The sequence below is a fragment of the Scophthalmus maximus genome, chromosome 18 (genome assembly GCF_022379125.1).
Source record: "Scophthalmus maximus strain ysfricsl-2021 chromosome 18, ASM2237912v1, whole genome shotgun sequence".
NCBI lineage: Eukaryota > Metazoa > Chordata > Actinopteri > Pleuronectiformes > Scophthalmidae > Scophthalmus > Scophthalmus maximus.
The window spans coordinates 18191422-18217996 of record NC_061532.1 but is presented as its reverse complement, the minus strand read 5'-3'; the positions used below and the strand labels follow the sequence as shown (position 1 = coordinate 18217996).

At 42.7% G+C, this 26575-nt stretch overlaps 4 protein-coding genes across 5 annotated transcripts in view; 3 read left to right on the top strand and 1 right to left on the bottom strand.

Annotated features, from left to right (window-relative positions):
• The window catches only part of igf2r (insulin-like growth factor 2 receptor), a 38100-nt gene extending 34097 nt beyond the window's left edge, over nucleotides 1-4003 (top strand). Inside the window, exon 51 of the mRNA XM_047328836.1 lies at nucleotides 64-4003. Coding sequence (XP_047184792.1) covers nucleotides 64-225 — 162 coding nt within the window. The 3' untranslated portion in view covers nucleotides 226-4003. The remainder of the gene's footprint in view (nucleotides 1-63) is intronic.
• Nucleotides 4004-4990: 987 nt separating this feature from the next.
• On the top strand, nucleotides 4991-10900 carry LOC118289826 (solute carrier family 22 member 2-like). The gene is made up of 11 exons (XM_035616897.2): nucleotides 4991-5545; nucleotides 6255-6358; nucleotides 6460-6614; nucleotides 6733-6901; nucleotides 7710-7824; nucleotides 7934-8034; nucleotides 8113-8327; nucleotides 8411-8519; nucleotides 9603-9715; nucleotides 9891-9990; nucleotides 10103-10900. Exons 1-11 carry the CDS (start codon nucleotides 5141-5143, stop codon nucleotides 10203-10205), a joined length of 1689 nt encoding a protein of 562 aa, XP_035472790.2. The 5' UTR covers nucleotides 4991-5140; the 3' UTR covers nucleotides 10206-10900.
• Nucleotides 10901-10989: 89 nt separating this feature from the next.
• On the top strand, nucleotides 10990-16267 carry LOC118289827 (solute carrier family 22 member 2-like). Its single transcript, XM_035616898.2, has 12 exons — nucleotides 10990-11982; nucleotides 12955-13002; nucleotides 13131-13234; nucleotides 13611-13765; nucleotides 13948-14116; nucleotides 14250-14364; nucleotides 14470-14576; nucleotides 14653-14867; nucleotides 15231-15339; nucleotides 15429-15541; nucleotides 15824-15923; nucleotides 16038-16267. Exons 1-12 carry the CDS (start codon nucleotides 11620-11622, stop codon nucleotides 16072-16074), a joined length of 1635 nt encoding a protein of 544 aa, XP_035472791.2. The 5' UTR covers nucleotides 10990-11619; the 3' UTR covers nucleotides 16075-16267.
• Nucleotides 16268-25656, bottom strand: plg (plasminogen). Of its 2 annotated transcripts, XM_035616896.2 has the most exons (19): nucleotides 25503-25656; nucleotides 24448-24583; nucleotides 24234-24340; nucleotides 23721-23835; nucleotides 23493-23632; nucleotides 23046-23166; nucleotides 22823-22941; nucleotides 21746-21908; nucleotides 21437-21561; nucleotides 21009-21168; nucleotides 20657-20847; nucleotides 20415-20563; nucleotides 20228-20321; nucleotides 19636-19750; nucleotides 19224-19298; nucleotides 18961-19101; nucleotides 18285-18391; nucleotides 17340-17485; nucleotides 16268-16683 (listed from the first exon to the last, which is right to left on the bottom strand). In XM_035616896.2, the coding sequence occupies exons 1-19, from the start codon at nucleotides 25549-25551 to the stop codon at nucleotides 16522-16524; spliced, it is 2415 nt and encodes an 804-aa protein (XP_035472789.2). In that variant the 5' UTR covers nucleotides 25552-25656; the 3' UTR covers nucleotides 16268-16521. The 2 variants fall into 2 exon arrangements, with proteins under 2 accessions (XP_035472789.2, XP_047184793.1); XM_047328837.1 differs by having other exon boundaries at nucleotides 20415-20847.
• Nucleotides 25657-26575: the final 919 nt, after the last annotated feature.

The window sequence follows — 26575 nt, the reverse complement described above, 5'->3', positions numbered from 1 at the left end:
TTTTAGTCCCGGGCCAGACTGAGTCGGGACAAAAACAAACATCGAAACGATTTTGGTTTTCAGGAGGAGAGCGACGAGGACCTGGTCGGCCTCCTGGACGACTCGGACCGGGGGAGGAAGAGGAGCGGCAGACCTCGCCCCTCGGGCCCCAGCCACGGTAACAACACGGCGGCCACTCTGAAACGGGACGAGGACGACAGTGACGAGGACCTCCTCAGGGTGTGATGTCACTTCCTCCTCCATCCTCTCCCCTATCTCAGTGAATGTCTCCATAACGGCAACACCCACGACAGTGAAATATCAACCACATATTGAAATCTGAAACCTTTCCTCTTTTTTGGGGGGATTTTTCTTTTTCCGAGACTGCACCTTTCCTCGGGCCTACTCTGACTCTGTCCAGTCCACTGTCTACAGACTGTCACTGTTAGCACACGCCATCTTATTTATTTATTGATAGCTGATTATTTAAAATGTTCTCCACGACTTCTTCTCATCTTTTTCTCTTCATCAGCCACAATTATACCAATAAAAACCCGAACAGGCGTCAGTTGAGACTTTACGAATTAACCCCAACAAACATCTTTCTCGAAAAGTATTGACTCTGCAGCGAGGCCCGTCAGGAAATTAATAAAACTATTATATTATCTCTCTTTCTCTTCTAGTGTTTTGAAAATAAAGCTGGGCCATTTGCTTTAGCACTTTATCGCGTTGCGTTGATTCCCTGAAAATGATCCGCGCGTCAGTACACGTACAGAACTATAGGGAAGAGTATTAGGGGCCAAATGAGGGGGAAGACTTTACTTTTTAATTAATGAGGGGGATGATTTTTTTTAATTTTCCACTTTATTCCCGAGTAGTATTTCAACTTTATTCTCCACAAATGTAAAAAATGAACACAAAAATCTTCCCGCTCATTTTTCTTCTTCTCATGACTGGCCCTAGTACCCTTCCGTGGATTCTACTGGGGGTTGATTAATAGTTGTTAACGTCCGTCCGACCGTCAGGACCGAGTTGGAAAACTGTGGGGAAGTAGTGAAACATTTTGGGAGGAAAAAACAACAACAGCTATCGAGGGGAAATAGCAGGAAACCCGCTTCGATTCCCGCGGCGTCAGGCAGTGGAGGCGTCGGCTTGTGTTGTTTCTGAAGGGACATGAAGACGCTCGTTGGTTTTTTGGTTTTCTTGCCGTTTACAGTTGCTATAATAGCAGATGTTTTCTCTCTTTCTTTCCCCGGCGAGAAGAAAAGCGCGATGCCTTCGAACGATGCATCAACTTTGCATTTTTCACCAACAGATTGAGGTTTTTTTTTTTGGTCTTGTTTTGATCAGAGACTTTGTACATTATGTTCGATAACGTAGACGTTTTGCTTCGTCGTCTGTTTGTTTGTTTGTTTGTTCGTCGTCGTCATCACCGGTGAATTTGCTCACGCATTTTTTATTTTATTTTATATGATCATTTAAATTGGTCCGTCTGAGCGGGATTCTCTGTACGTGTCTCTGTTCCGTGTGGAAACGGAGACGGCCTTAAAGTGTGAATGGACGGTCAATGGAGACGGGAGGTTGAAAGTGAGACGTGAGACGACGTGTTTAGGATGCGTTGGGTTTTTTTTAACTCCCGCTAAAGCCATATTTCTTCAGCTGAGAAGTTTTTTCCCCCCCACCCGCTTGACCTGTCCCGTACACGACGGGCTCGGTTTCAGCGTTCAGGTGTGTGATGGTGGATGTTGCTCTGTGTGTCAAAAGTGTTATTAACTCCACAAAGCCAAGTAAATAATTTTGTGCCGAAGTCCGCCCCTTTTCAGCCAAATGCTCGAAATGATAAGACAAAAGGAAATTATGCGTAAATATAGCAGGAATGCGTTCAGGCCAAATGTCAAATGAGTAAACTTGTTCACGTCAGCAGAATCTGGATGCTAATTTTCCGTGAGTGACGCGGCTGACTCTTTGCGTCACTCGCGTTTTCCACCATTGGTGACGTGAAATTCGTGTGTCTATGCGCCGATGGCGCAAAACCCGTGTCGCTCGTTCAAATATTTTCGACGCAAATTTCGCATTTTCGCGCGGCGTCCAAAATCCCATTCACTTACGCGTTTGGTGTGAACCCACCGTTACATTTGACATTTTTTCTGCTCAATAATAAAACCAGCGCTGCAACAAAGGATGTCAGCGATGAGGGAGGACCCAGGGCTCAGCTGGTATTTCACTGCTTTCTACAATGAATTCACACACTGACTGCAGCGTTTCCCCCACGAGAGTGACGAGTGCCGTAAACCCACACAGTATAAGTACACAGTATTTGGGTGCCGTCCCACAGTTCTTGTTGTTCTCCTTTAGATTGCGATCACAAACTTGCTGAATGTACAAACTCGCTCAACTTTTACGCCACTGTAGTTTTTGTAAGTAAGACGCAGTGATTTGTTTCAGATCAAATCGAACTCCTGTCGTTTTAACTCAACATGGTGGATCCCTCCTGCTGAAAAGATGTTAATAACTTATACTCATTATCATTATTGATGAATCAGTTCATTGTTTTTCTTTCCCTCAATTCGTTAATGAATTGTCTGGATTATAAAATTGATGAACGGGACATTTTAACATCTAATCACAGGTTAACTGAGAGAAAGACATTACCAATGTATGAATGTAAAACCTTTGGAGAGCACCTTTCAATCCGCAGAGAAACATTAACGATCATCAAAAGTTGTGCCCTTAAATAATCCCCATGTTTATTACACGACGATGACGTGGTCCACGGTAGGGAGGGCGGTTTTCCCAGCATTCGATCCACAGAGACTAAAAGTTATTAACAAGACATTGTGGCGTCGCGGCTTCAAAATCTCTCATCAATCAACAAACAAATGTTCACCATTCAGGGTATTTCTAAAGCTTTATATACGCAAAACTTGCTAAACGCAGTATTTGTAAAATGTCCCCCAAAAAAAAAGAAAAGGGCATTTGAAAAATAAACATCAGTATTTTATATGGACGAGTAAAAATGTAACTAAAACAAATGTAAAGCGTCGTCGTCGTCGTCGTGCTCCGGTTCCTTCTGCTACAGGAATCCAGCAACTTTACTATTTATGATCACAAACTGAAATTGCTTTTTTGTTTTAGTTTTTTTGGACTCCGTAAAGGTCCGAGAAAGAGCTTGAGCTTTGTTCACATCTTTGCTCTATAAAAATCTCACTCGTGGTGTTATGTCGTTACTCATTGACGGTCTCAGCAGAAGAAAGCGAACGATGGAGCGACTGATCTGAAAAGATCTGCTGTTTAGTCCAGTAAGTTAAAAAAAAAGTACAACGGGTAAAGTTTCCAAAGAAAAGCAACATGAAATGTCAACAAACCGTAACTTGAAATACGATCGTCCGGGCAAAGGTTGACATGAAATTGAGCCTGGTGCTTCTGCAGACTTGACGGACACGTTATTTTCTCAAGGTGTTTTTCATTTATTCACCGTGAGAAAGCATCTCTCGGTTGTTTTGCGACTCCTCGCCTCTCGAGGAGAAGCAGAGAAGCAGAAGCAGCCGACGGAACCGTTCAGTGAAGTGAACGTCCGCCTCCGTCTCCGTCGTCGTCGTCGCATCATCACGTCTGTTTCCGCTGTATCTTACTGTAGCACCAAAGTCCGTGAGGCTCATCTGCATGGTACAGTACCCAACCTTCTTGTTGCCATGACAATATTCTTGTGCTTCTTCCCTTTTTTTTTTCGTCGCCATTTTTTTCGGGGGTTTCGTGAAACTAAACCGGATTTTTTCGGAGAGTAAAAGCTGAGAGATTGGAGTGACGTTAAAAAAAAAGAAGGTTTTTTTTGGTGTCTGTGATGACTCGGGACCGTGGGAGATCATTATTATGTTTTTGGTTGGTGTAAGTTATGTTGTCTCGTATGTTTTTTTGTTGTTGTTTTTTTGTTGTCAGCTTTTTTTGCCTGTTTTCCTATTTAAAAAAAAAATATTGATGTAAAAAATATTGCGTTATTTGAATAAATAAGAGATCTGCTGTTTAACTGCTGTTCCGGTTTGTTTGCTGCACAAACGGCGATCGGTTACTGATGAGAAATAAATTGAGATCTGAAATGGAGTCGAGAATTCAAAGCAAAACAAATTAATAAATGTAAAGTCACTTGAGACGCGGACTTGGACCCGTCTTGAATGACTTGAGACTTCAATTGAAATTGAGATTTCACTCTGACCTAACCCAAAGGATTTGATGAATCTTGAATGACTTCACACTTGAATGGAGTAGATCTTTAATGACTTGACACCTCATGTGGAATTAAAATATATATGGACACAGACTCTTCTAGAAAGATTGAAGACTTGACTTGCGTCGTCCAGAAGGACGTCGATAGCTCACAACTAAATCAGACACGTCTCAGATCACTCGAGACTTGACATGGACTTGTTGTATATAACTTCACACTCATCTCAAGTAATTTGGAAGACTTGACTTTTACCCCCGGACATGAACTTAATGATTTCGTGATTTGGCTTGAACTCAATGGACCCCGAGACTTTTTTCTAGTCAGGAACTCATTACTTGTCACGACTTGTGTTGAACTTTGAGACGTTTTACTACGTCTCGTCTTGAAGAAACTCTGGACGTGGAACTCGTCTGGAACGACGTTAAAACTTGGACTTGGGTTTGTCCCCGACGACTCAAAGACTAAAGTCTAAAGTCAGGTATCGCTCAGTAGGTTTAAATCAAAGAATATAATCACAGCAACTGTTGATGTTGAATGTTCTTCTCTTTCTTCGGCAATGATTATTCATCTCCTGACTTTGGCCTTTGCATTTTGACTTGACCAGGGTTCATAGAGTCACAGAAACAACAGTGTTAACGTGTTAACTGATTGACAGCACTACAGACTAGGTCCACGTGTTCATGCATTTATGTTTATAAACCCACACGGTCACTCTGACGTCCGTAAAAGTGATGGCAAACTTGGTTTTAATGTTCCACTACACTTGCAACTGCGTCTTTCCGAGGACCTTTGCTCCCGCTGGTCCGGTTAAAAACCCAGAGAGCTGGAGGGAAGGCTCAACATGCTGTCGAGGATGAAGACCATTTGACACTGCTTCAAAATAGGGAGAATAGTTTGGGGTTTTTTTTTAGAGAAAAGAAATCAACACCCTCTGCAGACATGACCACGTTTGACGACATCCTGGAGGAAGCGGGGCCGTTCGGCCGCTGTCAGAAGCGCATCTTCGCGCTCTTCTGTCTGGTGTCCATGCCCTGGGCCGGCGTGTACGTGGGCATCGTCTTCCAGGGCTTCACGCCGGACCACTGGTGTCGGGACCCCGCCGTGGTGGAGAGGAGGCAGGCGTGCGGCTGGAGCCTGGCGGACAGCCGCAGGCTGACGGTGCCGCCGGTCAACGGCTCCGGGACGCCGCCGCAGCGGAGCAGCTGTGAGCGCTACGAGGTGGACTGGAACCGCACGGCGCTCGCCTGCGACACGCGGGAACTGGACCTCGGCACAACGCCCACGACCTCCTGCAAGGACGGCTGGGAGTACGACTACGAGGGCAGGCAGTCCTTCGTCACCGAGGTAACCGTCGAGATGTGATGAAGTAGAATCCAAGCAGATAGAAGTAGAATTGGCACTCAGTCAGTGGAGGGCGTACGTCCAACCAAGGCCAATCCAACATATGATTGTCTAGTTGTTGAAATATAAAAGAAAAAATTCATGATATTATTGGTTGTAAAACATAGTTTATCGCCTGTTACCATGGCCAAGACCTATCTTTGTTCCTTAGAAAATTATTAGCAGCAAACAAAGATACCAAACTAAAACGATCGTGAAACCTCCTTGGCGGAGGTGGTGATGATTGTAGAATATTTCAAATTGTCCTGATGACCTGTATTTGTTCTTAGAAAAATCACTGTAGTCTGTGACTTTAAAGGAAACTTTCAAAAAAAACATATCTATATTTTTTTTTCAATCTAGAAATGTCGAAACAATAATTCATGGCGTCAGGGTAGTTGGTAGTTACAGTACAATTGTCCCTATACTTCCTGCCTCTATGCTAAGCGAAGTTAACAGATGTGTACTTAATGTACAAATAGGAGAGTGGTACGGATCGAACTCTCATTGTAGTTTTTCTAAAATGTCAAACAGTTCCTTTAAGCCCTGTTCATCTCATTGTTACAGACTAGGCTGATTTTAGATACTAATGAAGAAGCGTAACTAAGATCCTCTAGAAAGAAAAAGACTGATGAGACGTCACCACGAAGTGTGTATGTGTGTTTGGTCCCAGTTCGACCTGGTGTGTTCGGAGGGATGGCTGGTGGACATGTACCAGGCCAGTCTCAACGTGGGCTTCCTGGTCGGGAGCATTGCCATCGGCTACATGGCCGACAGGTGCGTCTGCGTTCGATTGGTTTTCATCTGCAGCTCTGAAACATTGCCACAGGAGTCTGCTCAAACGGACTAACGACGTCTGCCTCGTTTCGCGTCTCCAGGTTCGGCAGGAAGATGAGCTTCCTGCTGTCCAACCTGTTGAACGGGGTCGCGGGGATCCTGGTGGCCGTGGCCCCCAACTACGTGTCTCTGCTGGTGTTCCGCACGCTCTACGGGTTCGGAGTGAAGGGCGGCTGGGTGGCGGGATACGTGCTGAGTAAGAGCCACATGGAACCCCACGGCTTTCCTCTAGTCCACCGCACTCCTTGTCCCGTCTCCCCTACTTACACGCTCCGCTAATTCGCGAACCGTGTCGGCCTCTTGCTCTTCCTCAGTCACAGAGATCGTGGGGGTGGAGTACAGACGGACGGTGGGAGTCATCTACCAGATGTTCTTCAGCGTCGGCATCCTCCTCCTGCCTCTGCTCGCCTACTTCATCACCGACTGGCGCTGGCTGCAGGTCGTCATCACCGCCCCCTACCTCCTCTTCCTCTCCTACTACTGGTGAGCGTGAGACGCGCCCTTCGGATGTCTTTGTCACCTGCTCGAGTCAAGCTGAGGGCATGAAATTCACTTTCAGTCTTTTAAAAAAGAACAACGTGGTGACGCGCCGATAATTTGCAACTTTTTTTTGATCCTCTAGTTAAGGTAGCTTTACTTTAACTACCCATTACCGCTTGTGTTAGCATTAGCCAACACTTTGTACCGCTTGTGTTAGCATTAGCCAACACTTTGTACCGCTTGTGTTAGCATTAGCCAACACTTTGTACCGCTTGTGTTAGCATTAGCCAACAATTTGTGTGGCTTACGTTAGCATTAGCCAACATTTTTTACAGCTTGTGTTAGCATTAGCCAACAATTTTTGTGGCTTGCGTTAGCATTAGCCAACACTTTGTACCGCTTGCGTTAGCATTAGTCAACACTTTGTACCGCTTTCGTTAGCATTAGCCAACACTTTGTACCGCTTGCGTTAGCATTAGCCAACACTTTGTACCGCTTGCGTTAGCATTAGCCAATGAGTGCTACCTGTATAAGTTTATAGCAGATAGCAGGTGTGTTACAGGAAAAATCAGTTTAATCAGTTTAAAACTATTAAGTTCATTTTGGTTGAAAGACATTGAGTCAAGGTCTGATAATATCTCTCTGTACACGCACTGGTCACCTTAAGGTTTATTTATTAGCATTATGCTAAATAATTTTATCACTCCACTAATTCTGGTGCAATATATTAATCCCAGTTTTTGATAAACTAATATACAAACAAACAAAGGTTTGTTGCCATTTCTGTAATGACAATGTTTTGTACTCGCAGGTTCATCCCGGAATCTCCAAGATGGCTGCTGTCTCAGAACAAAAAGGCCAAAGCCGTGAAGATCACCGAGGACATGGCCAAGGAAAACAAGATGACTCTGTCCAAAAACATTGAGGTAGAGACCCCAGATCAGACTGAGTCCAGGTCGTCACATCAGTTATAAAGATCTCGGCATCATTTGAACCCAAATAAAGATTTGCAAACATTACGATTTGATCCTGCAGACTCTGGCAGACGACAACGCTGACTTCACCACCGCCTCCTTCATGGACCTGATCAGAACTCCGAAAATGAGAAAACACACTCTCATCCTCAGCTACAACTGGTGAGTTTGTTTTTTTGTTACAGAAACAAATCCAAGCTCTACACAGAAAGGAAACTAATCCACCGCTGCCTCTTCCAGGTTCACCAGCGCCGTGGTCTACCAGGGTCTGATCATGAGGCTGGGGATCCTGGGAGGGAACGTCTACATCGACTTCCTCATCGCCGGCCTGGTCGAGTTCCCCGCCGCCTTCCTCATCCTCTTCACCATCGAGCGCGTCGGCCGGCGTCTCCCCTTCGCCACCGCCAACTTCGTCGCCGGAGTCTCCTGCTTCGTCACCGCCTTCATCCCCGACAGTGAGTGTGAGGAGAGATTACGACTTCCATTCAGACATCGTAAGAGTTGGGTTGATTTAAAAAAAATCAAAACCTTCTCGCAGGTATGTTCTGGTTCAAGACGGTGGTCGCCTGTGTCGGTCGGCTGGGTATCACCATGGCCTTTGAGATGGTGGTGTTCGTCAACACTGAGCTCTACCCGACGTTCGTCAGGTAAAATCTTCTCCTGGGCAACACCGGCACAAGCGCTAGCATCAATTCTTTTAGCAGCGATGGAAATTTCACTTTTTAGTTTTGGCCGTGACACACTTTCGGACGTATACTGCAGCCAGCCACCAGGAGGCGCTCTAGATGTTTTTGTTTCACCTTGAGCCGTCATACCGTCTATGGTCTCTCTACTGTCACTCTCTGAATAAAAAGTCAAAAAAAAGCAATATTCAGGTAAATGATCACATTAATGTAATGTATCCTGATATGCTTATTTTTAATAATATCTTCATTATTACTCTTTATTATTTAAAAACAGTTTTTATTTGACCTGGTGCTAGCTTGATGCGAAGTGCTCAGCTTTTAGGCAGTTCCACATTGAGTTTAATACAAATAGATGCTACGGTAACATGATACCACACTAAACATGAGCATGTTGCTCTGCTGACATGATGCTAAAAGTTACAGTCCAAATGCAATGACGTTACAACATCCAATACAATGATAATAATATAATAAACCTTATTTATATAGCACCTATAGAAACAATAAAATAAGGTGCTTTGCAAAGAAAAGCAAAAAAAGAAATGCAAACCACCTTTAAAATAAAATTTGAAAAAGTACTCAAACAACAAAATAAACAAAACATAAACAATGACACTATACAAACTTTTAAAAATTAATTTGTAGTTTTGATAAATTAGAACTACAAAAAATGTAATTATTGTTTTCATTTTTGTTTATATAGAACAGTTTTTTAACAGATGTTACTGGTTCTGCATTTTAATCAGTCTATAAAATGCATCTTAGGCCAAACTTTAAACAATTTGCTGCTCTATAATACAAGCGATTCGATTTTATTCAAACCTCGTGAAGTTTAGTTTCTGTGTGTAATGTGCATTTCGGCCTCACGGGGGCGCCAGCACAGCTGTTGACTTTTAAGACTGTTCACAATGGAAGCAGAGCTTCCTGTGACAATGTTAAGAAAAAGCACATGCGCGATGTGCATATTATCCATTTGATATAAAGTACATTTATGTCAGTATTTCCTGTATATAGAAACTAAGCGGTTGATCTTTGTGTCTGCAGGAATCTGGGCGTGTCCGTCTGTTCCACTCTGTGTGACGTCGGAGGCATCGTGGCTCCGTTCCTGCTCTACCGGCTCGCCGTCATCTGGCTGGAGCTGCCGCTCATCATCTTCGGTGCGTGTCGATGTTTTATTGTGGAGGAAGGAGATTTGCTTAAAACCTGTCTCTCTGAAACTTGTCCCGTCACAAAATGCAGCTCGTCACGTCCGCGTCAAAGCAAAACATCGACAGCAGCTGTTAAGAAAGTCAAATGATGATAAAAGGTTAAATGTTGTTCCGTGTCGTTCAGGGTCTCTGGCGTTCCTGGCCGGTGGTTTGGTGCTGCTGCTCCCCGAGACCAGAGGCGTGCAGCTGCCCGACACCATCGATGACATCGAGTTCCCCGACAGGTGAGTGTCCACGTCTGAGTCCACGCAGCACGTAAAATCTGTATTGATTTGTATTAAATACAATCGGTTCTATACTTTCTGTACAACATGTTTGTTTTTTCTCTTGGTTCAGAATGAAGGAGAAAGTTGCACTGAAGAACCAGCAGTTGGCCAACTTGTTGCCCAGCAACAACAACGACGACGTGTCGACCAACAAAGATCCAGCGACTGTCTGAGAGTCTCTCTGAGCCCATCAAGTATTTATTTATGTTGTTTGACAGAGACTGAATCTGCTGTTGCGTTCCTTTTTCATTAAAGCCTCAGGGATGAGCCACGCGAAGTGAGACGTTGAAATAATTTTTATCAAAAGATTGCGTCCGACTCGGACAATCTCCTGCCGCGTTCTTCGTTCCTGAACGGCAAACGACGGAAAAAATGTACGGACCCAGTGTTCTGGTCATTCGTGCCATGCTTTGCCAAAAACCAAAGATGGTATATATATTTATATATAGAGAGAGAGAGGTAATTACAGAATGTAAATATAGATATTGCAGACCTGATGGACATTATGTTAACTTCGAACTGAAGACGGTTCCCCACCGGCTCCTTTATTTCAGGAAAACAAACTCCTTTATGTGTTATTTAAATATTTATCTATGTTTATGATACAGATACAACAAGAAGCAGGAAAATCTTCCAGATCCTTTCAGGTCATATTTTAAGAAAGATCTTCAGAAGCAGATGTCAAATTAAAGTCCGACGAAGGAACACAATAACTTGGGGAATTCTTAAAAACGTCCTCTCCCTCACCTCCCAGTCCTGCAGAACACATTTAAAACCTCAGTTTCATACGTTTTTAATCTTTAATTTCGTGTCACATTGTACATGTTTTCTGAATAGTTTTTTTTCTTTTTTTAACTAGATGCAAAAATGCCCCCCCCCCATCTCCCTGTACATTTATTGCGATTGATATTTTGTGTGTTTGTAACCTGTGCAACTAAACAATAAAAAAAAAATCAGAAGCAGAAACTTCGAAGGAATTTTTTTTTCTATAACAGGAGAAGAAGAGGAAAGAAAAAAATTGCCACTTAAAAAATCCTGAAAAATCCAGGGAATATGGCCGACTGCATGTTTCACGTGTCGTTACTTTTCCTCTGCAACAGTTGAAATCCACCCGCTCACGTTGACCTCCGGCTCCTGTGCGATTCTGATTCCACAGGTTGAAGTGTGTTGCTCTGCTGCTTCACCAGCGTCTCTCCGCCTCATGCAGCCGCATAAAAGAGGGGAAATGTGAACGGCACAACAAGTGTTTCTCCGCCCGCCGCGTAAATTCACCGGCTGACATTTCGGAACAGTTCCGGCGTTTCCAGCAACATCTTTGTCCCGTGACGCCGCGATTACGCTGTGCTGACGTTGTGTAACCCTGGCAGCACACTTTGGGCATACTAAAGAGAGTTTGTCCGGGGGGTTGTCGTCCACTGATTACATAATTCTGCCATTCTCCGCTGAACCGCCGCTGCAGCTTTAACTCTTTCTGTGGACTCGAGTGCAAAGATCCCCCCTGGTTACTGAGGTGGAGTCTGCACGCAGTCAAAAATCCCTGAAGCAAACAAAAGTTTAAAAAGAGTTCATTTGAGCCTCGGGACCAGCATGGCACTGACGACCTTTGATGACCTCCTGGAGGAGGCCGGGACGTTCGGCCGCTGTCAGAGGCGCATCTTCGCCCTGCTCTGCCTGCTGTCTCTGCCTTTCGCAGGCGTGTACGTGGGCATCGTCTTCCAGGGCTTCACGCCCGACCACTGGTGTCGGGACCCCGCCGTGGTGGAGAGGAGGCAGGCGTGCGGCTGGAGCCTGGCGGACAGCCGCAGGCTGACGGTGCCGCCGGTCAACGGCTCCGGGACGCCGCCGCAGCGGAGCAGCTGTGAGCGCTACGAGGTGGACTGGAACACCACCGGACTGACCTGCGACACGCAGGAGCTGGACCTCAGAGGAGTCCCAGTCTCCTCCTGTAAGGTGGGAACTCTCTGATTTTTCTTTGGTGGATTATTTGCCGTAGAATTCATGGTGTTTGTTTTTATTTACAGATCTGTGCAAAGGTTTTAGGCAGTTTTAGATTCTGATCCATCTCCAGAAAACCAGCAGGGAGTTCAGCTGATGGTTGCCAAAAGTTCATTCTGCAGCAGGACGAGGGAACACAAGCACACAGTCAGAGTCACTAAGAACAATATTTAGAGACGAGAAGAGCAAAGGAGTCCCGCAGCAGGAGGTCCGGTTCCCTCGGAGCCCTGATCCGATTGGGTTCACGTGAGGAGACTCAGAGACTAAATCCACAGAAGAACTGTGGCAGGTTCACTAACAATAAAACTCTGAGTGATTGAACAGAGGAGAGCAGTTGAGGTATTATAAGGGTTTCGAAGAAAACATTAAGTTAAATAATAAATAATAAAATAAGGGAGTCAAAAGCACCTAAAACTTTTGCACCGTTGTGTATATTGAAATGTATATTTTCAGTTATTGCAGTGAGTATGATCAGAGCTTTGGGAATTATTTAGAAAACCCGGAAAAGTTTAATGTCTCCTGCAATTTAAATACTATTATACATTATTACATATTTACTAGATGAAATTATATATATTAAAAAAAACCTTATTATAAACGATCAAACCCACGACAGTTTTGATTCAAATTGTACGTTTTAGGATTTTATCCAAAATCTCCTTTGGATGTTTTTTTTTTATTCCATTTCTTTCAAAGTAAAGTTTCCTCCTGTGACACTGAAGTTATAAAAGCCGCTTTATGAAAAGGTCATTAAAAAAAAAAAACCTGTGGTGCAGTGGTGTTCACAGATTTTTCTAAGGTCATGGGCATAGATGAAAAGGGGGCCACCACTTTTAAGGCTAAGGTTAATAGAAATAGTATTTTAGAGTTTGCCACCAGAACGGCGGCAGCCTGTATCCACTTCAACGTTTCGTCCTCGTCTTTCAGGACGCCTGGGAGTATCAGTACGAAGGGAGGACGTCCTTCGTCACAGAGGTGAGAAGAGAAACCAGATCGCATTCGTTTCCTCTCAAATGGGATTAATGTGTATAAAAAACGATCCAGTGATGCACGTGTCAGTATTGACGTGAAAAGCGATTTTTTTTCCCCTCTTTGGTTCTCAGTTCCACCTGGTGTGCGAGGACGGGTGGTTGGTGGACATGTACCAGGCCACTCTCAACGTGGGCTTCCTCGCCGGCAGCTTCGCGTTTGGCTTCTTCGCTGACAGGTCGGATCTCAACGCCGGTTTTCGTAAGCAGTTGCATCTCGAGCTGCCGGTCAAAAGGCTTCAGAAACCCCCATCCTCCTACAAACACCTTTGCAAAGTCGGATTAGATCCATCTGCCTTTGTGTTTCTGCAGCAGGAACCAGGGTCTAAATAAAAATCTTTTGACCCCCCTCCCCCCAAAACAATCCTTGCTATTGGGGTTGTACTTTACAAAATACACAAATCTTGGGCTTGCAGCGCTGAAGAAACCTGATGCACGCTTTACAGAGAGATAAACCTTAATCATCCACTGTCAGTTTGTTGGAGCAGAAGGTTTGATATGATTTATAGCGATTAGGATTTTATGGATGTATGTATGTTTCCATTCTGTCTGCAGGTTCGGCAGGAAGATCAGTTTCCTGGCGTCCAACTTGCTGAACGCGATCGCGGGGATCGTGCTGGCCGTCACACCGAACTACGTCTCCATCCTGGTGGTCAGGACCATCTTCGGCTTCGGTGTCAAAGGCGGCTGGATGACCACCTACGTGCTGCGTAATGACGACTTCAGCGTTGGCCCACGTTGATTTTCTTCTCAGGCATCTTGCAAATTAAATATTTTATCAATACTGCAATTTTTGCAGAGAGATAACCGAAAGGTTTTGCGGGAGCATTTTCCCACTTTGGTTCCTGTTGTTCTTGAGAAAAACTCTTGGTTGAAATATCTTTTCTGTCAGTGACGGAGATTGTCGGAGTGGAGCGCAGACGGACAGTGGGAATACTGTACCAGATGTTCTTCAGCGTCGGCGTCCTCGTCCTCCCTCTGCTCGCCTACTTCATCACCGACTGGCGCTGGCTGCAGGTCACCATCTCCGCACCCTACGTCCTCTTCCTCTGCTACTACTGGTGAGAAACTTTGCATATTCCTTCGACTTTGGGGTCCGGATCAAACAAGAGATGTGAAAGTGCGCAAAGGAAAGAGATGAGGTCCCATTAGCAGCAGAAGTGGTTGGTGAATGAGTTTGTTTTGGTCCTTCAGGTTCATCCCAGAGTCTCCACGGTGGCTCATCTCCCAGAACAAGTCGTCCAAAGCTCTGGAGATCACAGAAGCAATGGCCAAGGAGAACGGGAGGAAACTCACCAAGAGCTTTGAGGTAGGTGTCGAATGAACAGCTTCGAGAAACGCTGCTTTTCTGTATCTTTATCGTGATCGTGCTGTGTCAGGATCAGTTCCTGAGTTCTTGGTCACCGTTTCCTAGTTTCAGACACTCACCTGTGATGAGAGCGACTCGTGTTCTGCCTCTTTGCTGGACCTGTTCAAGACTCCCAACATGAGGAAACACACCTTCATCCTCATGTTCAACTGGTGAGAGAGAAGATCACTGATTTGTCAGCGAGTCTAAACTTGCAGGTTAATACTGAGTCTCATCAAACCTCTGTAGGTTCACGAGCGCTGTGGTTTATCAGGGCCTCATCATGCGGGTGGGGATAACAGGAGGGAACGTCTACATCGACTTCCTCATCGCCGGTCTGGTCGAGTTCCCCGCCGCCTTCCTCATCCTCTTCACCATCGAACGCGTCGGCCGACGTGTTCCCTTCGCCGCCGCCAACATCGTCGCCGGAGCCTCATGCTTCGTCACTGCACTCATTCCCGACAGTAAGAAGAACTTCTTACTCTTTGATTGTTTTACCTTTTATGGTCTTGTGTAAAATTATCTGTTATCTATTATTATGTCTACAATTTGCTTCTACAACTGGTTTGTTGTTGCTGCTTTGGTTTGTAGCACTGAACAAACAAGCGATCCAAATGGTTTCTCTGGTAAAGAGCGTGATGCGAGAACTTCCCTGACATTGTACTCCCCCAGTAATTTCAAATTCCGTAACTTTCTCCAGAGTTTCGACCATATTCTTGAAATTGAATTCTCTACTTTTGTTCCCCAGACCTGGCCTTAATTTCCCAGTTTCATTCATAGGAATATCGTGGACCATTGTAAGTTCACTTCTGTCTTTGTGCCCTCAGGTATGTTCTGGTCTAAGACAATGGTGGCCTGCGTCGGTCGGCTGGGTATCACCATGGCCTTTGAGATGGTGGTGTTCGTCAACACCGAGCTCTACCCAACGTTTGTCAGGTGATGTCAAATCGATCGATCTCCCCCATTCAGCTTTATTTCAAGTGTTGTTCACAGTGGAGACTAAGCACCTTTTGAACTGCCTGCAGGAATCTGGGAGTGTCCGTTTGTTCCACTCTGTGTGACGTTGGAGGCATCGTGGCTCCGTTCCTGCTCTACAGGCTGGCTGGCATCTGGCTGGAGCTGCCGCTCATCATCTTCGGTAGGCACCATTCTCATGGTTGCACAAGAAAGCAATGTTTTTTAGGCTAAAGCTGGGTTCAAGTGTTTAATTTTCAACTGAACTGTGACGATAGAAGATGTTGTGGCATTGACAGTGCCGAACCTGGAATACAAAGTCTACCGAGTTGTGTTTGCTAGTGTCCTCCAAGATCTTTCAATTTTGGATTGGACCGAACTGAAAAGTCCGAAGGTCCGGACCAAACAAAGTAGGTGTGAAGGGTCCCTCAGTCTCTTTTATATCTCGGTGTTTGTCTTCACACAGGAACTGTCGCATTCATTGCTGGAGGTTTGGTGCTGTTGCTTCCTGAAACCAGGGGCGTTCCTCTCCCCGAGACTATCGATGATATTGAATTTCCTAATAGGTGAGACATTTCCCCAAAACCTTGATTAGTGATTTTTTTTTTAACTAGTTTCATTTTTTTTGATAGTCTTGATCTATAGCAACATCTTATTATGTTGTTTGTTTTTGCCCCCAGGAAAAAGGAGAACCCTTTGGAGAACCACAACCAATGAAGAAACTTTTAGAATCAGACCTTACGACTGAGCAACAAGGAAACAAGTGTGTGATTGAGTTTGTGTGATTATGTTTGTGTGCCTGCATTTGTGCATGCATAGATTTTTGCTTGTGATACAACATGTTGACCTCTGATATAAACAAGGGATACATTTTTTTAAATACGATTTCTATAAAGCATGACTTCCCCAATTCCTTCGTATCAAGTTTTATTTATCAGGTCTTACAGAAAACATACCTTTACGTCCCAAAACCAGGACTATTGCTCTGCTCATCGATTTTGCTTTACTGTTGCCCCAGTGACAGAGACACCTTGTTAACATCAGATAACGTCACAGCAGCAGAACAGCACATAAATGTTAAAATGTTTTCGAAAAGCCAAAAATGAAACGGCTCTCTGTGACTCGTCACCTTTGAAGCTGTTTGTTCAAGGTGGGTAGTTTTCTTTAATTGGCTTCGATGGTTGCCTCAATCCAGTCGATGAACTTGGAGACTCGGGCGTAGACGCCGGGCTTCATGGCATTGGCGCATCCCAAACCCCAGGACGTGACGCCCTGCAGGACGTACCGGCTCTGAGCGTTACACACCAGAGGACCACCGCTGTCACCCTGCAGGGGGGGGGGGGGGGGGATCACACAGTTTTTAAACTAGTTATCGTCGTTTTTTAGTTCAACTGCTGCAAAAGCCAGAAGGGAAAACGGCACCGGAAGGAAGAACAGTTTAAAGAGGCAGCAATTAGGTTTTCAGAGGTGAAAACAAACTTTAACATTCAGCTTTTTTCAGACATGAACTCCAGAAACTGTCTGATGCTTTTACTTCTAATCATTTGATTTTGATCATTTAAAAACATATTATTTTACTGGTCTGTAATTTTGTGAAATTTTCCCTATAAGACCTGAAAGAACAAATTAGTTTGGGGGAAATGCTGAGCACGTTAAAATTCCCCCAAAACAGTATTTATTACCATTTTACCATAAATATAAATAATACCATATTACTTAAATATTATTTGTTTAACTACTGGATGTTTACCTGTAGTGAAATTAAAAAAAATTGCTGGGTAACTGAATTTGATAAATGTACAGTTTACCAATTGAAAGGTGACTCCATTTTCTCTGTAATTACTATTAAATCACATATTTGTCTTCAGGAAACTTCCCACAAAATGATCCAGACATTTTAGACCAGTAGCATAACAAATATTAAAGACATTGTGGCAGACTGCGATTAGTTCATTTTCCAAAATGTTCTCCGGCTTCCGTACCTGGCAGCTGTCGGTTCCTCCCTCGATGTTTCCCGCACACATCTCGTGGTTTCTGACTCTGCCGTTCAGATACGAAGGACGATTACAGATCTTATTCTCGATCACAGGGAAACCGGTTTCCTTCAGGATGCCCTCGCCTCCCGTTCCTGCAACACACACTTCCTGTTGTTACCCATCCTCATCTTTCTCATCCTCCTCATCGTCACTCATCATCAGGAGATTCTCTCAATTGTGAGAGGAATGTCTGGATTACAGGTTGGAAAACTTCAAAGAACTTCTTTTTTTTACAGGAATAAACATGTTTTTATCAAAACCGTCAACACATTCACTCTATCAGATGTAGTGTTTTAATACTTAAAGGTATTCAACTTGAAAATATCCAATTTAAAGGTTCAGCCCCTGCTTGTTGAACCACCGAGCTCACTGTTATTTATTATTTAAACTTGTACTTGACTTGCAGAATAAAGCAATTGATTTAAAAAGCAATGAATATGTTCAAATATCCAATAACCATATTGAGTTATTGGATCAGGCAATCAGTAATTCCACTGCAAATATAATAAATTAGCAAGTTAAAAAAAAATCACAATCAGTTGTTGCCTTTGAAAATCTAATTAATGATCTAATTAATTAATTATTAATTAATTATTCTGATTTTGATTTTGCTGTTTTTATCATCTAAACCAAAAAATGTTTTTTTTCTTTAATTCATTAAATGTATCAAACAGTAAATATGTAAGCTTCTGTTTTTATGACATTAACATGATACTTTTCTTAGCCCTTTAACCCTAAAACCAAGTCTTCGAAGAAGTGACGTCCAAATCATCCTCACTCTCCAAAAATGACCTCACTGTCACTAGGTTTAAAACCCAAGTCGGTACCCGCAAGGATAGCAGCAACAAGAAGAGCAAACACATACATGTACCCACACATGATGTACTGTACCTTGAGTTTCACCCCATCCGGTTACGTAACACTCTGTTCCACTGGGAACAACGTAGTCCTTATCTGGCAGACATGCTGGCAGGACTTTGTCGTTTATTAGAGCAGGGCTGAAAACACACGAGTCAAACACACTTTCAGTGGGAGAAATAGTGACGCTACTAACGATGGTTATTTTACATCCTGATTAATCATTTACCTATAAATCCACCAGTCAAAATCTCAAAAATGACGTCCTCAAACTGCTTATTTAGTTTGAACAGTCCACAAATACAAAGTTATTGACTCTACCGTGACATAAAGGCCGGTTTATGTCACTGAAAATTTGTCGGTACCTGAAAAGAGCAAAGGAATTGCAACTCAGATCAAAGCAGATCATCGCACTGCTTCGTCAGCTCCTTAGACCTTTGCTCATGTTTCTGATTTTGGAAAGGACATTTTAAAAAAGAAACTGTAATCTAAATCCTAAATGCTAAAGCTTGACAGATTACAGTTTCTTAAACTGTGATTGAACCATCGCTGATCTGGCTAAATATGAATATATAACCTTAGCGATGAAAGTATTAGTTGTGAATCTGTAGCAGCAATACAGGAGGAATATTTGTGATCGTAGCATTAATGTATTAGTATTTTGAACTTGAATTTGCTGCGGTGGTAGGACGATCAGTCCTGTATTCACCTCTGCAGTTTGAGCAGAGCGATGTCGGCTCCGCTGGGTTCCAGCACCAGTTTTTCCAGCCTCCTCTCCTGCTTCGATGGCTCGTTGGCTCGCTCCGTGTGGACGCCCAGCAGAACCTTGTAGGCCTGGGGCCGCTTGGACCTAAAGTACATAACATTTATATACACACACACACACACACACACCAGTTATCCAGTGGTTGTGTTATCACAGGATTTCTTTTTATTACTGGTTTAAACAAAAATAAAAATAGGCTTTCTGACCTCTCCAGGCAGTGAGCAGCAGTGAGGACCCACTGACGGTGAATCAGAGTTCCTCCACAGAAATGGACTCCATTACTGTTAAGTGGGACATAATAGAGACTCCAGTTTTAAATAATTTTTCAGATTTTCAGTTATAAAGTAAGAATAAAAAAATATATAGGATAAAACACTTGATTTGTTTTAAAAAAATACTTTGTATTCCAGGATAGTGATGGAGGTTGGACCTCGGTATGTACCTCACTAATGATCAATATGAAAGTCACAGAGGTCACACATCAGTTTCTCTAAAATTAATAATGTGCAATGTTTGAAAAACCCAGAGGGTGGTTTAGGGAAGACATATTATAATCCTATTCAGGGCATGCATCGTTTTCACGAGTCTTTGTGAATAATCCTGAGTCGGTGCACTCACCTCGTGCGGAGGCTGATTTGCCACGGCCATGAGTGAGGTTTAGACACGCACCCTCCGACGATACGACCGAAACAACGCCTTGGTTTGCTAGGTGGAGACCCACAATTCTCTCCAGCTACGAAGAAAACGCAGCCGTGAATTCCCACGTGAGAAGTGAAACAAAAAATCATTGAATTTGTTTGACGTGGTGGTGTCACCTAACAGGACTAAAAGCTAAAAGCCATGACGCTATACTCTGATGAACCGATTAGTCTGTTGACGGACCACCTAATATTTTGGCTTCAGCTGAAGTGAAGCCAAAATATTAGGTGACCCCCTAGTGGTTGACTGCGGTATATATCTGACTCCAGATGATCTCGCAAGATGGCAGCACCCATATCCAGGATATTTTGAATTCATATATTAACAGTGGGAGGAAATGAAGATGCGGCAAACAGTAGACTTGCCAGAGTTCATCCTCTGGGGACCATGAACCACTGTACCAAATTTCATGACACTCTTTTGTTATTGACATTGTCAAATTGGACAAACTGACCCATTAAGAAAAAATTGAGGTATTTTCATGAGCTAAACACAAATAATATTCACATACCACATTCCGAGATCTGACAGTAGTCCCATTTCTTGTTACTGTCAGTAGTGTAGCACCACGGCCCGTTCACATCGTTATCTGGGTTTCTGCAGCTCTGACAGCGACGTACAAGGAGATGATCAGATAACTGGAAAATGCTGCTTCAAGAGTCTACATGGAAAACGGTTTATAAAAGGAAAACACTCACATTGCCGTCCAGGCCCTTGTCGGGGTGTGTTTCTGGGGTGAAGCTCCTGTGTTGGTGAGGACTCTGAGCATTCCAGGCCTGGCAGGTCACACCCAGGATAGTGATGGAGGTTGGACCTCGGTATGTACCTCCACTTCCAACCTTACAGTCTAACACAGCAAGACAAAGAGAAGCAAGGGGGTGTATATAGGAATTGGAAAAATCCCAATGAATCTCAAAATCTGACAAACAAAATGATTTACCCTTCGCTGCTGGGGCCTGGGTGACGGTGGAAGGGGGGTTGGGTACAGGCGGTTTGGTTGGTAGTGCTCCTGAAGAACCAATGGAACATTTCTCCAAGTTGCAGTACTCCCAACGGACGCTGGGGTCCGTTGTGTAACACCAGGGAGCCCGGTCACCGTCGGGGTTCCTGCACAGATTCCTCCTGAGGTCCCTGTTGAAATAGACGATCTGGAACGTCAGAATGGCAGGAACCAATAACCTTTGTAGTCCTAACAGTCAAACCAGGAAAGATGTTTGTGTGGCAGGATTTGCATCCTATACGGAATACATATTTGACAGATATCACCTATCTCCTAAACATTGTGTGCTCACCCTGTGGGGTATTTCTGTGGAGTTTTCGTATGGCTGTGAGGAGTCATGGAGCTCCAACCTTGACATTTCTTTCCGCTGATGGTCTCTGTTGTGACGCCACGGTAACTCGTCCCGTCCCCCTCATAACAGTCTTCCTCCTCTGTGGGGATCACTGGCTCGTCTACAGCAAAAGGCAAGAATACAGGTGAATCCATTGATGTATTTTCAAATGAGGTAGAAGTTCTACATTATTAGTCACAATTTTTAAACACCGATGTCTCCTCCTCTTTTCCAGTGCATCTCAATCACCGCTGTGATTAACATCATATACTTGTTCGCTTCCATTAGTCATTGCTTTGCCTTGCCTCACAAGGTTCCCAAACGTTTCACTTTTCTAAATTAAGTGCATTTTTTCAAGTGTCTATCATCATCATTGGCCACTACTGTACCTGGTCCTGGTGCGTCCCCACAGCTCTTCACCTTGCAGTACTCCCAGCGAATTTCGGGGTCAGTGGTGTAACACCAGGGCATCCTCTCATTGTCGGGGTTACGACAGTAGTTGTTATCGAGGCCTCTGACAAATTAATAAAACACAAATTAAGAACACGAACAAAGCTACAGATACAATTTACTGTATTTGCTTGGGTATATGTTTCTGGTTCCTTCAACATGTTTTTTTTTTAATTTGTTTTGATTGAATAGCCTATTTGTGCCGTTGCTGTTCTGAAAAGTGTTATTCCATCGATGCGAGCTCTTACTTGCAGGGGTAGTTGTCCGGGGTCTTGTTGTGTTTTTGTGGTGTCTGAGCCGACCAGCTCTGGCAGGTTTTGCCAGACTGCGTCACAGCGATCGTGCCTCGGTACGCTCCGCCCTCACCAGTGGCACAGGTCACCTCTGGAATGATGGTGGGAGGCTCGGACGCTGAGGACAAAAAGACGAGATGGCTCGGTCAGGGAACTCATAGTGAGAAAGTGTTGACGATGTCAGATATATTCTTCTGGAAATGTGATTAGGTTTCTCATAGTTATGGGATTAGATTAGATCCTTTAAAACATTTTTAAAAGGCAATGATTCATCTGACAACAGTAACAAAGAGACCTGAACAGCTGCGTTATGTATGGAAGCAAATTACTTTTATTTTATTTCAAAAGAAACAAAGTTGTAATTAGGGCTGCAAAGAATTACCATTTCATCATCGATTAGTCTTTAAATTTCTCGATTAATAGTAAACCCCCTTAACTTTTGCCTTTTAAATAACTTTCATCTATTATCAAGATTGTTGCAGATTTCTTTGATGTACCTATCAAGTAATCTATTAATTATCACAGCTGTAGTCATAATTTAAAAATTCTTGTATTTATATTATGGTATTCCATACAAATATAAATATTATCTTGAGTAAGTGGATTTTCTTTCAGAAACAAGCTTCCGCATTGTGTTTCTGTTGATATATATACATTATCGCAATATTGTGATTTTATGTTGTATTTGATAAACTAAATGTAATATGTTCAATAATCTTGATAAATGAACAAATAAATATCCTTTTCTTTTCTTTTGTCACACCAAAAAATGCAGGATCAGTTTGCCAGTTCATTGATCCTGAAGCAGGAAGAGGTTAAACATCCTGGTACCAAAGTGTTTCAGCAGGTAAGACCGAGGCCACACACATCTAAATAAATTAAGACATTATATGGTGTCATGTTTCTGCACCACAAGATATATTTTAACATGTTTACATTAAACTCACTGTATAGTGGCAGCTTGAGCAGATAGGAAGCTATACAGAAATGACAGAGAGAGAACAAGTGAAGGAAACTGAAATGAAGACTCACTGCAGCGAGGAATGGAGCAGAAGTCCCATCGTTTGGATGGGCTGGTGGTGAAGCACCAGGGTTTAGGGTCTCCATCAGGGTTTCTACAGTAGTTATCTTCAAGGTACTTTTCTGGGAGTCTAGAATAAGCATTGAAGCATTGAATAGAATTATTTTTAGCTTTAGAAAATCTCTTGATTAAGTCTAATGAAATCCTGCTCATTGTTGATATATAAATTCTTACACGCTGGGGATGTAGCCATGGTTGTGAGGTTTCTGGGAGTCCCAGCGTTGGCAGGTGAAGCCATTTTCAGTGGTGGAGATTTTCCCTCTGTAGTTTTCACCACTGCAGTGTATACAGTCATCTGTTAGAGAAAAATGCACAGAAATCACACTGTCATCTGCATATAGGTATTTTTGTGACATGACTGTCTGTGTGTGTGCATACAGAAATAATTTACACAACTGGAACACCAATGTCTGGATTCCCCTTGTGCCAGAGAACAAAAGAATAGAAACGCCACATAAGAAAATACAATATCTGCCATATGGCCATGATCTGCATTAAAAGTTATTGTTGAGTTTGAATCAATAGCTACTGACAGATTCTTAATTTCATTTCAGACACAGTAATTTTCATATGAGCCTTAGCATTATCACTTACAGATATACTGAAAAAGATGATTCTTACCGGTGCAGCTGGCTACATTACAGTGCTCCCATCGGGTGTTGATGTCGGTGGTGTAACACCAGGGTCCACCGCTGTCAGCATCAGGATTTCTGCAGAAGTTGGAGTCCAGGTCTGCTCGAGGGTGGGTCTTTGGGGTGAAACTTAAGGCACACACATTGACAAGTTATATATGTAAAGACACAAAAGGATATGATATGAAGTAAAATAGGATAACATGTGAATACATACTTTGGTCTATGTGGGAATGTAGCGTCCCATCTCTGACACATCTTTCCTGATTTTGTTCTTGAATTTGTTCCTCTGTAATCTGTTCCTAATCCATTTCCACACTCCAGGAGGTATTCTACACAAGACGAGACAAAAAAAATCAGGTATACACCAAGAGATGCTATCATCGTCACATGTTTGATCACTGATTAAAAAATCAGCCTGGGGAATTTTTATTCACTATACAGTGCATCACAGAGTACAATTATGTAAATATTATCATCTGATCAAATTATAAATCTATCTGACAATTCTTGAGGTGAATCATTTATCTGATGGCACTGGGGTTTTCTTAATCCCAAGAATCTGAGTGACAGTAGTGTTTAACTTGCAGTTTCTCTCTACTCTGTTTGCAGACACAGTCCAAACACCATTGACTAGCAAAATAGGCTAAACATTAACCACAGTGTAATGAAAAAACATTAGAAAATCTAAAGCGGAGCAGAATGTAGAAAAGTTAAAAAAAACACTTGCCTTTTTTTTCATATAAAGCTGCACTGGTTCTACGCAGCAGTGTGTCGGATTTTGAGTTTTCTGTTGCTGTCCAACACTCTTGATCCTTTTCAACATACATGAACGACCTGTGAAAACGCAATCAGTGTCAGTTTGGGATGCTGAGCCTTGAGGGTAAAAGTAAAATTGTGACATGAGTGTAACTATAAAAATCTTTTTAAAAGTGTGAACTTGCTTGCATGTGAAGGTTGTTTCAGCGTCACATTTGGCGGCACACTCAGCCACAGTGTTTACTGTATAATGTCGCTTGTTCAATGAGAGGATCCACGCCCCTTCTGTTTTGGCATAGCTGTCCACATTGATGCCACTCACTAGAATTAGAGACAAAACACATATGTCATCATCATGGTAGAAAAATTATAATTCACAGCATGAAAGGATTTTACTCGAACTCAGACCTGATTTCATGTTTTGTGGTTTTATGTGTGAGGCAAAACAAAGGATTACAATAAAGAAGGTAAGAACAAAGCTGCCAGTTGTGATACTTTTTATGAAAGTAATTAATAATGAATGAAAAGTTAACAAGAAAAGTATCCCCTCATTTTGTAAATTTCAAGTCATTAAAGTAATCTAGCAATGTATCAAATAAACAGGAAAAGAAACAAAAACACAACAAAAGGAAAAAGGAAAAGGACCCAAGATTGAACACTGCGGTACACCATAACTGATCCATTCAAAGAAGGATGTTTAACTGGGAAAAAAGTTAGATTTCGGATGGAAGATTTAAGACAGGTAAGACTTTTAAGATTTAAGATTTTAATTAGAAGAGCTGTTGGCTGTTTGACTGTTGGTCAATCACAGCCTTGTACTATTAGGATTTAGTTCAAATCTGTTATATATACGTATATATATATGCGAAACAGCTTGATTAAAGTAAATAATTAAACATTACATTACATGATTTAAAATTATTCTGAGCCTATAATTGTCAATTTCCTTGCGTAAATCAAGAAGTGACATACAGTGCATCTGCAATTCCTCTCAGGAAATTGAATGTGAGCTTTGAGATTTGATTCATAGAATCATGAGAATCAGATCAGAACTGTATTTGTGTTTCCTCTTTGGCTGACTTTTCTTAGATCAGTGTCTCTATGCTAACAAGAATCAAACCTGTTTTAAGGTGCAATGAGACTTGTTTCTTAATGATTCCCGACAGACTTTTTCGACGAGGTGCTTATATAATTATGTAATTACAGATGTATAAATGTATCATTCAAAGGTAATTCTTACCAGTGCAGGTGAGGGCTCCCAGGACAAAAGCTGCTTTGTAGAGGTCCATGCTGAGACCCCCAAACTAGCAGTGCATAGTCACCTCACTGACAGAGGTACCTCCTGTTTTATTACTGGGCTCCTCTGAGTACATTGGTAAGATAAATAGGACAGCTCAGCCGTTAGTCAATCATTGGCCGGACAAGGACGGTAATAGATCAACAGGTCAAAATCCTTGTTTTCTAGGACACAAAGTATAACTCACAGTGTGTCAACTTTCTATCATCTGTCAAATATTTCTCCATGTAGATGCCCCAAGCTGATGTCTTAAACTGTTTTGTTGTTTTTGTAGTTACAGTAGATTTAGGAGACTGCCCATGAAGTTTGAGCCCTTTTTGATATCGTGACATTTTGTGTTTTCTTATGAATATGTCAGTTCTCTGTACGTCCATGATCAGTGTATGTAAATGTCCTGTGTGGTCTTAAAATTTAATTATTGGTGGAGTAAAAGGTTGCGTGTCTGTGTGTATAGATCAGTTGGTGGGTGATTTTAAAAAGAAAGAATAGCTCTGATTAAAATTGTAAGTAAGAGATACAGTAGTTTGGGAGAATTTTTAAAGTTGCTCAATTGTTGAGTGTCTATGGTATCAAATAACTTAATCATGATTAGACATGCATCCAGATATTGAGTGACACTAAGCAGGTTAACTAAGGAGGAGGGAGGGAGCACTTTTTATCCAAGCATTGCCTGAGGGGAGGCCCATAGTCTCAGACTTTAAGCCCCTGAGAGATCAATATTTAAAGTTAATCTTCAGCTAAAAGGGACCCATGTCCTCGACAGCAAACACAGCAAATATATGATTACAAAACAGTCTACATTAGACAGTTCAGTGTGTGGTAGGGCAGAATAGCTACTGTTAAATTTAAGCCTTTATTTATATTTTTAACAAAGTTAACAATGTTAGTCTTCTGAGTGTATAAAGGAAAAGGCTCTTTGAGAAGTGTAATTAATGATATATTAATGGTACTGGTGTAGTACTACTGTATGAAAGTTACAGAGGGCTACGATGGACAGAGCTTAGTAGCTCCTAACT